Source organism: Tasmannia lanceolata, unplaced genomic scaffold (assembly GCF_043159265.1).
Source record: "Tasmannia lanceolata isolate RefF3 unplaced genomic scaffold, GAP_Taslan_0.1 ptg000016l, whole genome shotgun sequence".
NCBI classification, from domain to species: Eukaryota; Viridiplantae; Streptophyta; class Magnoliopsida; order Canellales; family Winteraceae; genus Tasmannia; species Tasmannia lanceolata.
The window spans coordinates 14,993,425-15,006,636 of NW_027518693.1; the positions used below are offsets into that span (position 1 = coordinate 14,993,425).

The following is a 13,212-nucleotide window of genomic DNA, read 5'->3' on the forward strand; positions in this document are numbered from 1 at the left end:
AAGCTTCGTTTGGTTGCGAGTAAAGAAAAATTCCATTGGATTTTTGTGGAAAAAGGGATGAGACAAGGGTGGGACAAGCATTTATTAGACAAGGGTGTCATTATGAGTGGAGAGATGGAAGAGAGAGAAAGAGAGAGCATCATTCCCTATAAAATTACATGGGAGACTTCCAAGGTAAAGCTGATGTCACCTCCCTTTTTCCACAAAAATCCAATGAATTTTTGTTTTTTACTAGCAACCAAACGAAGCTGTTACAAGGAGATTGTTTGAGGCTGACTCAAATCACTATGGAATGGGGCTAAGGGTGTCAGTTTTGGCTCGAGCTCGGCTCGGAAAAAGCTCGGCTCGAATCCTTAACGAGCCAAGCCAAGCTGGCTGGCCAGGCTCGTTAAGCTTAACGAGCCGAGCTCGAGCTAGGCCAAGCTCGGATCGGCTGGGCTCGTTAAGGATTTAATGTATTTAAATATTATATTATATACACACATACAGTGAAATGGATAAAAAAAATGAAGAAAAGAAGAGGAGTTGGTGTGAATATGAAGACACACATACAGGCTGTACAAAATATGCTTCCTAGCACTGACGGTGCCTTAGCCATAGGGTCTTCACTAGCACTTCTTTATTGACCATAGACAACAGAGCATTAATGGGTGATGTAATTGCTAGCCCTTTCTCCTCAAAAAAAACATGAATGCCTTGTCAGGTTCTACCATATTATCCAATGAATGCCTTTTACTCATTTTCCTCTTTATTTTTTTAAAAAAATACAGAGAGAGAGAGAGCTTAGAGAGAAAAAGAGATGGGCTTCCTCCGGCAAATCCTTCCCGCCGGCCATCCTCACCACCACCTCCACCCGGACCCGACCCCCTTCACCTCCACCACCACCTCACCACAGCCATCATTTTTCATGATTTCATCATCTGTTTCTGTGTTAAATCCGGCCATACTCATTAATTCCGGTGATCCCACTGGAATCCGCCGACACAAACCCACCTCAGCCTATATCTATACCTTCTTCTACCTTTGGCTTCCCTCACAAACCCAAACCCATTTCATTTCTCCCTTATGCTAGCAGCAAAACCCTACGCCATTTCTTCCAAGCTTGGCTAGAATCTTATATTTCCACTGATTCTGTAAAACCCATCTCTTCCATCTACTCCCTCATATCTATCCATCATCATCACATCACTACGATCTATCTAGACCTCCATTAATTCCGGCAAACTCGCACGGGCTCGCAAACCGCTCGCGAGCCTGGCCGAGCTTGGCTGAGCCGAGCCCGAGCCAAGCCCGAGCTCAGGTTTTGAGCTTAATGAGCGGAGCCGAGCTGGGCCAAGCTCGGCTCAGTTCGGCTCGTTTACACCCCTAAGTGGGGCCCACGTGAGTGGATGATCTAAACCATTCACTTGGTGGTCCTCATCGTAGGTCTAGATCGGGCCTCAAAAAAAGGGGGCCATGGGATGATCCTAAGCCTTGGATTTGTGGACTTTTCTATATCTGGTTGTCTATTTTAACTAGGGCTGGCAACGGGGCGGGTCGGGGCCGGATGTTGGGGTCCCCTACCCCTTCCCCTTTGCGGGGAATCTACCCCCTCCCCTTCCCGCGGGGAATATCTAATCCCCTTCCCCTCCCCGCATCCTTCGGGGACAAAATCCCCGCCCCGCCCCGCCCCACTCCAACATCACCCCCTCTTTAGTCATTGATACACTGATGATGGGTGTCCCTAATCAACTTGATGCAATTTCAATATATAAAAATGTTATAAACTAACATACTTGTAGACGAAGGAGATATATTTCTTACTCTTCAGAAGATAGCAAAATCCCTTGAAGTACTGACTTGACTCTTGAGTGCCCTCGCAGCAGTCGCACCAATAGTCGTTATAAACCCAAATAGATGCCTGAGCAATGTTCAGAGGCTTGGGAATCACCAAAATGCAAAAAGTGAACTGTGTCCCTAACCTGAGCAATGTTTCTTTCGTGGGAAGGAATTAAGGAAACCCTAAGTCCCTAACCAAAATAAAAATGCAATTTATTATTTTATTATTTTATTTTCGCCACCGATGTTGGCACTACGATTTTTTGATAATGGCATACACTCAGCTTGTCTTTATTATTTCAACATCTGTCAAAAGGTTATTATAGTTCCCAAAATGCTCTCAGAAGCTAATTAAAAGGAAAAGACAAGCTAAGTTTATGTTTGGGGGAATCTTGCAGCCGATCCACAGAGTTTCTAGTAGTTTTCCTAAAAAAAAACACTTAAAAATATACAAAAAAATGGCATTGATTAACGGGGCGATCGGGGCGGGGACAACTATATCCCCTTCCCCTTCCCCTCCCTGCACCGGGGGATTTTTAAATTCCCCTTCCCCTTCCCCTTCCCCTTCCCCTATCAAATCGGGGAATCCCCGCGCCCAAACAGGGCGGGGAGGGGCGGATCCCCTCTTTTTCGGGTGAAATTGCCAGCCCTAATTTTAACCCCCAAAATATAAGGGATGCAAGAATGTTGCATGAGAATGGCACTGTTTCCATAGAATAGAAACATTCTAAGGAAATGCTAAGGAAAAGAAAAAAGAAAGAGAAAAATAATGCAAAACCACAACTTTCAATTCGTTGAAGGAGCCCACAAGAATGTCCCTGGCAACTGGCAATCACCTCCATTCTGCCATCTTTCCAAGATGCAATTTTTATAACGGGGAATTGCTAGCGTCCATCGCAAAAGGATTTTCGCAGCTGGTGTGTCGCACATCTGACCAGCCACCTCATTAATGAAGACAACAGCTTTTGTTTCCATTCACGTGGTGGCTGGTCTGGCATGCAACAGATTAGCGGCGAAAAGCCTTTTGCGATGGAGCTTAGCGGATCCCTTAATAAGAAAAGAACTATTATCATTTTAGGAATGATAGATGCAAGGGATGCATGGCCCGAAGAAGGGCCCCTGAATAGATCACGTCATTTTAAAAGTCGGTTGAGATGGTTGCACTTAATGACGTGGATCTATTCAAATTTCCCTTCTCCTGAGTTGAAAAAAGTCTCCATGCGTTTTAAAAGAAAAGGAAAAAACAGAAAAAGGAATAAGTGAAAAATTTAAAAAGAAAATAAAAAAGAAGGGGGCTACGGGTGAAAGAGAGAATGGACGAAACCCTAAAATTACCTGCCCTTTTGTAGTGAAACTAATTAGAGTGCCAATATTAAAAACTAATTAGACCTGACCCTCCATATTCAATTATTGGGTCCTACCATAGATAGGTAGCCCCCGAAATTTTCCCTTCAAATGATCTCAACATTGGCCGGTGGCCAACAAAAGGTTGGCGCTACTAAAACAATATGAGCATACAATCCAGATTTAGTACGGAAGCATCCATTGATTGGAGGGTTAAGATAGTTGAGAGTTTGGGACATGCGGTGGGGCCCGCCGGATGATGTATTTTTATCATTTAACAAATGGTTGAACTTTCACAGTTTCATTGCTCTTATTTTAGGTAGGGATACCATGTCAATTCCTCATACATATGGTGTCTTTGAAGGAACATGTTTGAATCCACATGCATGCAAGTTTTATGATTTTACATGCACATCAAATGTGACTAAAAAAGGTATCTTGTGTGGTGTGATGGATGTATATATGTCTTTGTGTGTGTTTATGCCTATAAACAACATTTAATATTCACTTTAGTTTGCGGTTTAGCCGATGGACTTACAATTTACTGTACATGGGTGGGATATTGGAGGAAACCAGAAAAAAAGAGAGAAAAGGGTTATTACTCAGGCAAATTGAATATATCACTTCACTTATTGGGCCTACCAAGAAAAGAGGGATAGTTGTCAAGGTCTACGCGCATCTTCTCTCTCAATGTAGATCTTTGAGGAAGTAATATATTCACTCTCAATCTGTGGATTTGTTTCTCTCTTTGTTGAATTTTTTAATTGCTCGATAGATAATTTGATAGGCCAATGATTTTTTTTTTTCTATGTCTCGAGTTGTCTGGGCACTCCATCCCTTTCGTGTTGCTGAAGTGCGCCCTGAACTCAGAAATCCTTGCTTTTCCTTTGCTTTTCAAATCGGGATGAACTCTTATTCTCTTTATCGGGCCACCTACCTCTAGTTTATTTATAACTACTCTTTTTACACTAAAAGAGGGTGGCTCATAGAAGAAAAAGGGGCAAATATATCATTTCCCTTGTTTAGATCTTTGAACAATACAATGTAGGACCAAAAATTTTTTAAATAAAATATGCACACCAAACTAATGGTTTCCTTGCAAAGTCTTTCCGCTGCATGTTTGATTTAAAGGTAGAATCCCTGAGACGTAGCATAGCTACAAAGTGCGAACATCAAATAATAATATTTTAAAAAATCACTTGGGCTCACTCTGTTGGAAGATCCAATCAGTTCATTTTCTGGGCTCAAACATAAATAGGCCTTGCCTCAAAATTCATCTCCATAGAATGATCTTACGACTTCGACATGGAGAGAATTATATATGGTCGTCCGTCTACAGATCAGAGGGTACGGATCGTCCAATAGAGATGATTTGGGGGCAAAACCTGTTTTTCATCGTCCAACTCATGGACACCAATCATGCAATCCCAGATTGGATGATGTGTAATAATAGCCATTGAATGTGAATCGTTGGTCATATAGCTTTTGACTGTCTATGTTAAACAACAAAAATTAGATGTTATTTGATGCAACAATTGGATGAATACTTGACTTTTTATCATCAGTCCACCAACGAGGGCGCCTTTTCATACGATTTTTGCAAGGGCGCCCCTGAGTTTAGCATTCCTCGCATTTTAAATGCAAATTATTAGGTGATGATATTTTCACACCCCTGGCATTACGCATATGCCCGCCTTGTAATGTGATTTGATGTCAAAAAGCCTTAAAGTTGCCCACTTTTCACGTCAAATTAAATTAAATGGGGAGCGCATGCGTAATGCTGGGGCGGGGGCGGGGGGGATGAAAATATCATCTCCCAAATTATTTGGGGAAATGATATATTCACCTATTTTTCTAAATCGGGTAGGTAGGGTTCGGGTTGGCTTGGGGCAAAAAGATAGAAAAAAAAAAAATAAAAAAAAAAAAATAAAAAAAAAAAAAAAATATATATATATATATATATATATATATATAAAAGAAACCATGAACCTATAATTTTGAAAATCACAATAAAATTAGAGGGAAGGGGGTCGGTTTGGAACGGGTTGAGTTGCCCAAGACCTCAACCGTAACCCAAGCCAAAATTAAATAGGATTAACTTTTCCCAATCCCAACCAACCCAACCCAACTCGAGAAAATACCAACCCAACCTGAGCTGAAATTCCAATAGGCTGCGCCTGTCCCAAGATCAGTGGCGATAGATGATCTTATCATGGTGTTCTCAACAACATTTGACGAGAATTATGATTTTCATTCGGATCAATGGATCCTATCGCATAGACAGAGTAAAAGCATTGTACACAATTTAGGAAGGAGCCTAACTACTCTTATTTCTTAGCATTTTAATTATAAGATTAAACATTGACTAGGGCTCCTACGATTCAAAAAAAAAAGGAGATAAATAGGGCACCATTATGACTAAGATCATGACAACTCAATAGCTAAAGTTTAATTTATTACATGCTTAAAATGTTTGCATTATTTAAGTTTGAACACGCATGGAGTCTGGACACAAATAGTCCTACAAAAGGAGGTGATTCAAGTGAATCTAGCAACTGTTTGAAGCTGGTCCCCCGAAAAGTACAGCATAATTCTCACCAGGCACTACTAAGTCATAATAAAAATCATAGCATAGGGAGCTTTTAATTATTCTACGAGGAGTACCTCTGGTGACGGGATGAGCAACACCATCTTTATCTATTAAATTCATGCCTCCAATGTAACATGCTTTCCTATATGTTTCATTGCTTTTTGGCATATGGCCACTCCCCATCTCAGGCCAAGGTAACACACCAGCATTATATACAATCCCTCCCCATTGAACAACATCAGCATGGTCAGCGAATGTAGAATTGAAGAGGACCTTTGGCCAATAGCCCACCTTCTTTTTTTCGTCTCCATATAATAACCACCAAGCTTCACTCAATGGATCCTACATTGAAATAGAAAATGATTAAAATAGAAGAATTAGCATGTGAAGTGAGAAGGAATGATTCACAAGGCGCAACTCATTTTAACTTTAGTGTGATGCAAATCTCTTTTAGCTATTGCTTTTCCATCTGTCGATTTAACAAATAAGGGATTAGAATCATCTAATGAGAGAGAATTTTTTGGCAAGACTTAAACGGATAAATAATTTAGATCTTTGAACAAGTGACACCATCTCCTTCTCCTCACTGGTATTTTTCTTTAGAGAAATATGGCTTCCATGATGTAACAAATATAGCTAAATGTGTGCTTTTTAATTCAAGTTAAAGGGATTCGGAATTACCTTGTACACAGTAATTATAATGTAATACTGGGTTCCATCGTAGATCGAAGTTGGGTGAAGACCGATGCCTAGGGGTAAGTCTCTGGAAATTTGTACAAAACCTGGGCAGAGAGCATCATAGCAGCCCGTTTTTTGATGATTATCATTCTGTAGGTAAGCAGAATAAACGAAGGAAAAATTAGTAGAGCATCTCAGTGACAAATTTTAATGAAAATAAGTGACAGAAAGAATAAGTTACTGTTGAAGCATACCGTCCATGCCGTAGATAGGTGCGGTAGAAAGTTATGATATAATGCGCTACTGACCTAGAGAATTGAAAATTTTCAAAATTAGAATACGAGAATATGAGATATGATCTTGCCCTTTTACTATGATTGATCATTTCTTAAGGCTCCATTTCTTTCAGTGTAAAATACGATGGTTACATTCATTTCTTAAGGTTACATTCAATCTTTTTATAAAGTATATATCGAACAATAATGGATGGTTGAATTGGAAAACTTACCACCCATCCAGCATGTATCGAGCGTGTTTGTTCAGGTGGTGACGCATCACGAAGTATAACAAGAGAACTACTACTTTGGTTGCCTAATATATTTGGCTGCCATGTATTGAGAGCTGCCCTGGATCCAAACACCGCATCACCATCTTTATCCTTAGATTGCAATGCAAACTGAGCAATAAACACATTTCTTTCAGTGTAAAATACGATGGTTACATTCATTTCTTAAGGTTACATTCAATAGATAAATGTGACTTACGTGAAATTTGCCTTGATCATTTGAAGGGTCCTGAGCATTGGAAGGATATCCTTTCCCAAAATTTGGGGAAGATTTAGCCCTTTTTAGTTCTTCCTTTGTAATTCTCCTAATAGGAACTGTTCCTAGTGGGCACCCTCCATCCTTGAGCCCTATCTTTAAAGATACACCTAATGATGAAGCCTTTTTATCTTTAATAACTTTTGGAAGAGATCCTGGACCCATCTGCATAAAGATAATTTCCAACAATAAAAGTATGGTTTTTGTTTCTTCCAAGAAAAGAACATACTTTTCATAGTTAATCATTTTATTTTCCAAAGTGATGTCAAAGAAAAAAAAATCTCAAAATTAATACATAACAGAGAAAAGAACATATCACTTGAAAGATTAAGAACATAAGGAGAAAATAACAAACCTGGATCTTATGATTCATCAATAAGGGATGATCAAAAGCGGGTTGTTTTTCGATATCAACACAACTAAATATCTGTCCATATCCATCCTGCAAAAAATGTGAAGACCAACAGTATTTGTATCAATTTAACAATATGTGTGTTGTATCAGTGTACCATATATGTGCGTGTTGTGTTTGTGTATGTGCATGTGTGAGACAAATCCTAAGCTCAAGGTAGCCCTTGCATGAGCCCCTCGTCAAGGGAGCCAAATTATGCCCGCACCATTCAAAACTCAGAATAATTAGTGTACTGTGATTCTCACTAGTGCTTCTACGATTTTTTTGCCATTAAGAGACTGAAATGTAAAAGAATGCATTCAGAAATTCAACCCACAGTCCCTTTTTCTCCAAATCCAACCTTCTACTAGTAAAATGTATGGTTTTTTTTTCCGAAGTGGCATTAGAACCTGTAGGTGGACAAAATCAATGACACCCAGGTGAACAAAATATCCCGTTTCTACTTTCGAGTTATTAATATTGTTAAAAAAGACACCAATGCTATATACAGCTCAAGAAAGTATCTCTCTATATATATCTGTGTGTGTAGAGAGAGAGAGAGAGTGAGAGAGAGTGAGAGAGAGAGAGAGACTTTATATATGAGAAATGGTATTCCCCACCCCCTTCTGACAGATAAAATCCCCCCTTTAACGTTATTCGTTTAAGTATTAATGTTAAAGAAAAACATTATAGGTGGTGAATTTATCCTCAATTAGTGAACCATTCTCACAGAAACCGTTAAGGGGGATGGGGGATATCATTTCCCTATATATATATATATATAGGGAAAATGATTGTGAGCTTGAAGCTCATAGAGCTTATATGAGTTGAGGGCCCAAACACATGGGTCCCACATTTTTTGTGTTGATCCAAACCATTCATTTACAAGGCCCCATCATAGATAGGGCGTGTACCAAAAATCAGCTCCATTGGATCATCGTAACCCCTCCAAAAGCGGAGGGCAAAACTGGGCAGATTTGTGGCAAACGGTGTCTGTGCATTTTGCCCTCCACTTTTGGATGGGTTAGGATGATCCTATGGAGCTGATTTTTTGTGCACACCCTATCTATGTAAGGGCCTTTCAAATGAATGCTTTGGACCATCCTAACAATATGGGCCCACATGTGTTTGGGCCCTCAAGCTCATATAAGCTATATGAGCTTCAAGCTCACGATCATTTTCCTCATATATATATATATATATATATATATATATATATATATATATATATATATATATATATATATATGCGGGGGGGGGGGGGGGGTGTTTCTGAGGTATCGCGCAGCCCGAGCAACCCTCTATAAATACACCATCTACATGTTGTTTGACTCATCCTACCAATTCATTCTATAACACCTTACACAGATAGAGTGTTCCTAAGAAACCATCTCCATACCATAATCCTAACCATTCGGTATATAGGTGCCTAATTTCTAACCATCCATTTCAAAACCTCCACAAATCATAACCATAACCATATCCCTACCTATAACCTACAAAATGAATGGGTTGGATGAGTCAACCAACTATGGGAGATGGTGTATTTAGAGGGCTGCTCAGGGTGAGCGATACCTCATAAACATTTTCCCTATATATATATATATACATATATGACAAATTTGCACCCCTTGTAGGATGATTTGTACCCCTTTAAGGTGAATTGACGTCAAAAAGCGTCAGACTTTAACTTTTTTGACGTCAATTCACGTTAAAGGGGTGTGAATCATCCTATAAGTGGTGCGAATTTATCATCACCCTATATATATATATATAAAGAGAGAGAGAGAGAGAGAGAGAGAGAGAGAGAGAGAGAGAGAGAGAGAGAGAGAGAGTATTCCTAAGCTATAGCTTAAATAAGCTTATCTAAGCTATAGCTCAGAAACACATGTGGCTCCACATTTTTTGGGGGATCCAAAGCATTCATTTGGAAGGCCCTTCCATGGATAGGATGTATACAAAAAATCAGCACTATAGGATCATCCTAAACCTGCCATCTGTTGAGGGAGAAAATGGGCAGAAACCTGGACACACATTATTTGTCCATTTTTCACTCATCCTTTGAATGGGTTAGGATGATCCTATAGAGCTGATTTTTGGTACACACCCTATCCATGGAAGGGCCTTCCAAATCAACGCTTTGGATCCCCCAAAAAATGTGGGGCCAAATGTGTTTTTGAGCTATAGCTTAGATAAGCTTAGACAAGCTATAGCTTAGGAACACTTTTCTCACACATATATATATACATCTTGTCCCCACTCTCTCTTTTCCATCCCGCTATATATATACATAGAGAGAGGGAGGGAGGGAAGGAGGGAGGGAGGGATCTGCACTAAATTGTATTTTTTAAGTATTAATAAGATATCATAAAATGATACCTCGACCTTTCTATTCCATATCATTTTCTAATGCAAAAGACATAGTGATACCTTAATGGTCTTGACTGCTGGTTTGTTGATAATCTTTAGTAGCCTCTCAATCTCCATATCTTCTTCTTTAGATAGACTCGTGCTCCCTTTTCCTTCCACACCATTGCCATTGATAATAAGAGAAAGTAGTAGAAAAAGCAGCAAAAACATTTCCTTCAAACCCATAGCCCAACGATTAAGAAACTCCTCTCTCAAAGCCATGGAGAAAAAAATCCCCCACGTCCTTTTATATAGCATATAATCCTTGTAGATTTAAGGGAAAATTTCTCCCATTCTCTAAGAAGATATTCACAATTACTATCACTTACTAGGAGAGAATAAAAAAGGAAGGAGATCCAACAAAATAAGAAGAAACTAAAAAGGAAAGGGGTAGCATATAATCCTTGTAGATTTAAGGGAAAATTTCTCCCATTCTCTAAGAAGATATTCACAATTACTATCACTTACTAGGAGAGAATAAAAAAGGAAGGAGATCCAACAAAATAAGAAGAAACTAAAAAGGAAAGGGTAGCATATAATCCTTGTAGATTTAAGGGAAAATTTCTCCCATTCTCTAAGAAGATATTCACAATTACTATCACTTACTAGGAGAGAATAAAAAAGGAAGGAGATCCAACAAAATAAGAAGAAACTAAAAAGGAAAGGGGCTTTCAAGGAGAGAATAAAAAAATGAGTGATCCAACAAGATAAGAAGAAACTAAAAAGAAAAGATACTAGGAGAGAATAAAAAAGGAATGAGTAATCCAACAAGATAAGAAAGAAACTAAAAAGGAAAGAGACTTACTAGGAGAGAATAAAAAAGGGAGGAGTAATCCAATCAGATAAGAAGAAACTAAAATGGAAAGAGACTTCATATAAGATACACCGGCATCAGAGGTGCATGGAAATGAATTACTGCCTAAACTAACAATTTTTAGGGCCCATCATGTTTGGAGATCTTAACCATTCATTTCTTGGGCCTTAACGTTATTAGGCCCCTTAAAATCTTCAAGGCACTTGAAATCCCAATAGGCAACCCAAGAGGGGAGGTGAATTGGGTAATTAAAACTTTTTCAAATCAAATAAAGGTTTTGCAAAACAAATCTAACCCTAGTTTTAATTTATCAATTGAAAGTAAAAAGGGAAGATATTACCAATCACCACAAATGTAGAGAGAAGAGGGAAGAGTAAGTGCAAGAGACGACACCGTGATTTATAGTGGTTCCGTCCTCCCCAAGAGGCCTACTCCACTTCCCAAGTTTGTCTCCTTGGGAGTTCTCCACTAATGTCTGAATCCACAAAAAGCCCAGATCGTAGGGCCTCTTACAATCTCACCAAATAAGGGACACAATCCCTTCTCACTACAAGTCTTTGAAGAGAGAACATAGAAAACACTCATGGCCACTTGTAGGCGTGTAGTACAATGAAAGCTCTGAAATCTGTCCCAATAAAAAGTACAATTAATGCCTATGAAGATATTCTTCACAAAATTATTGTAAATTTCCAGAGCTTGAAGAAGAGAAGATGAAAAATCTTGGAAAACCTTAAATACAAGTTTAAATTTGATTCTCAAGTGTTAGAACTTAGAAGAGTTATAAATTCAAGAATTTAGCACATATTTATAGCCCATATGACTGTTTGGGGGTGTTCTGGTCATTTTTCAATTCAAAAACGTCAAAGAATCAACTAGCCATTGTAGCCCAACGACTATATTTTTACCACGACAGACGTCTGCTTTCAGCAACAGAAAGGCTTTTCACAGACTGATGGGGATAGACCTTAGGGCATACGTTTGCTCAGACATCTGGTCCAACGTTTGCGCCTCTCAGATTTCTTCCAAATTTGCACAGTGAACTTCTAAAATTCAGATAACCAAAATCAACCTAACAGTATCAGAAATGGATTTTGTATGCTGAGTCTCTTTTGTTAATTTACCCATGATTTGTTGGAAATTTAGTTCTTTTATTGATTTTTATTCTTTGAATCCTTACCTCTTGAGACGGAGCCAAAACCCCCTTTTTGCTTCTCTCTCTTGACATGACACCTTGTGAATTAGCAAGAACGAATTCGAATGTGTAATTGGTGTTGAAAGTTAAAAGGGAAAATGACCAAATAGAAGGGGTTTCTACTGACTATGACATTTCAAAAGGGGTGTTTTCTAAATCACCAATCAAGAGTGCATATGACTAAAATGCCCTTGACTCTCTCTCTCTCTCTCTCTCTCTCTCCCCCTATCAAATCACCTTTTTGAAATGATTACATTTAGATAAAAACAAATCCCAAAACCCACCTTTTTTCCTCTTCTTCTTCTTCCTCCCACCTACCAAAAAAACGTACGTATGAAGAACCCAAAAACCTCCATTGTTAGATGCCAAAAGCTCCATTCTATTGCTGAAAACCTCATTTTTAGATGTGAAAGCCTTCCTAACCCTTCATTGCATTGCACAACGCCTCCATTTTCAACAAATATTGGAAAAAAACGTTATTGGATTTGGAAATCTTAAAAATCTTCACTAGAAACCACCATTCCATTGCAGAAAGCTTCCATTTAATGGAAAGGTGTGTATTTTACCCCTCTCCCCTCTCTTTCCATTATAAGGCATGTTTATAAACTTGAATGAAAGTTTTTCATGTTAAACTACTGTCTTCCATTGCAGAAAGCCTTCAATCACTATTTAATCTTATTTAAATTACTTTAAACACTTTATAATCATTGTTATTTTTCTGTAAACCACCAATTTCTTAAGTTTAACTAGTATTTCACTACCATAAACCGGTACTGAAGTGGGTGTTTATAAGTGGTTTATATAGCTTCTTTGGTTAAGAATCCTCCGTAGTGGTTTATAATCGTAATTAGTGGTTTATTAAGGCATACCAGTGGTTTAGAGTGTTTATAATTGGTTTATAAGGATTTATAAATGATTTATACAGGGTGAGCAGTAGTTTATAGTGTTTATAAGTGGTTTATATAGGCTTATAAGTGGTTTAGAGTGTTTACAACTGGTTTATATAGGGTAAACAATGGTTTAAATAAGCCTATCAGTGATTTAGAGTGTTTATAAGTGGTTTATGTAGGCTTATCAGTGGTTTAGAGTGTTTATCATTGGTTTATACAGGGTAAGAAGTAGTTTATAGTGTTTATAAGTGGTTTATATAAGCTT

General features: G+C 38.5%; 1 protein-coding gene across 1 annotated transcript; it reads right to left on the reverse strand.

The window, feature by feature from the left end:
* Nucleotides 1-5,598: 5,598 nt before the first annotated feature.
* Nucleotides 5,599-10,719, reverse strand: LOC143848924 (protein neprosin-like). Its single transcript, XM_077357971.1, has 7 exons — nucleotides 10,073-10,719; nucleotides 7,607-7,693; nucleotides 7,195-7,416; nucleotides 6,939-7,106; nucleotides 6,685-6,738; nucleotides 6,434-6,580; nucleotides 5,599-6,094 (listed from the first exon to the last, which is right to left on the reverse strand). Exons 1-7 carry the CDS (start codon nucleotides 10,307-10,309, stop codon nucleotides 5,711-5,713), a joined length of 1,299 nt encoding a protein of 432 aa, XP_077214086.1. The 5' UTR covers nucleotides 10,310-10,719; the 3' UTR covers nucleotides 5,599-5,710.
* Between the last annotated feature and the right edge of the window lie 2,493 nt (nucleotides 10,720-13,212).

What these genes read in the sequence shown, in the direction of transcription:
- LOC143848924 (XM_077357971.1), bottom strand. Translation starts at nt 10,309, where the DNA reads ATGCTATATAAAAGGACGTGGGGGATTTTTTTCTCCATGGCTTTGAGA. An exon ending in TGATGAATCATAAGATCCAG is followed by an intron (nt 7,417 to 7,606) that starts GTTTGTTATTTT and finishes ATCTTTATGCAG; the next exon opens with ATGGGTCCAGGATCTCTTCC. An exon ending in TTATAATTACTGTGTACAAG is followed by an intron (nt 6,095 to 6,433) that starts GTAATTCCGAAT and finishes ATTTCAATGTAG; the next exon opens with GATCCATTGAGTGAAGCTTG.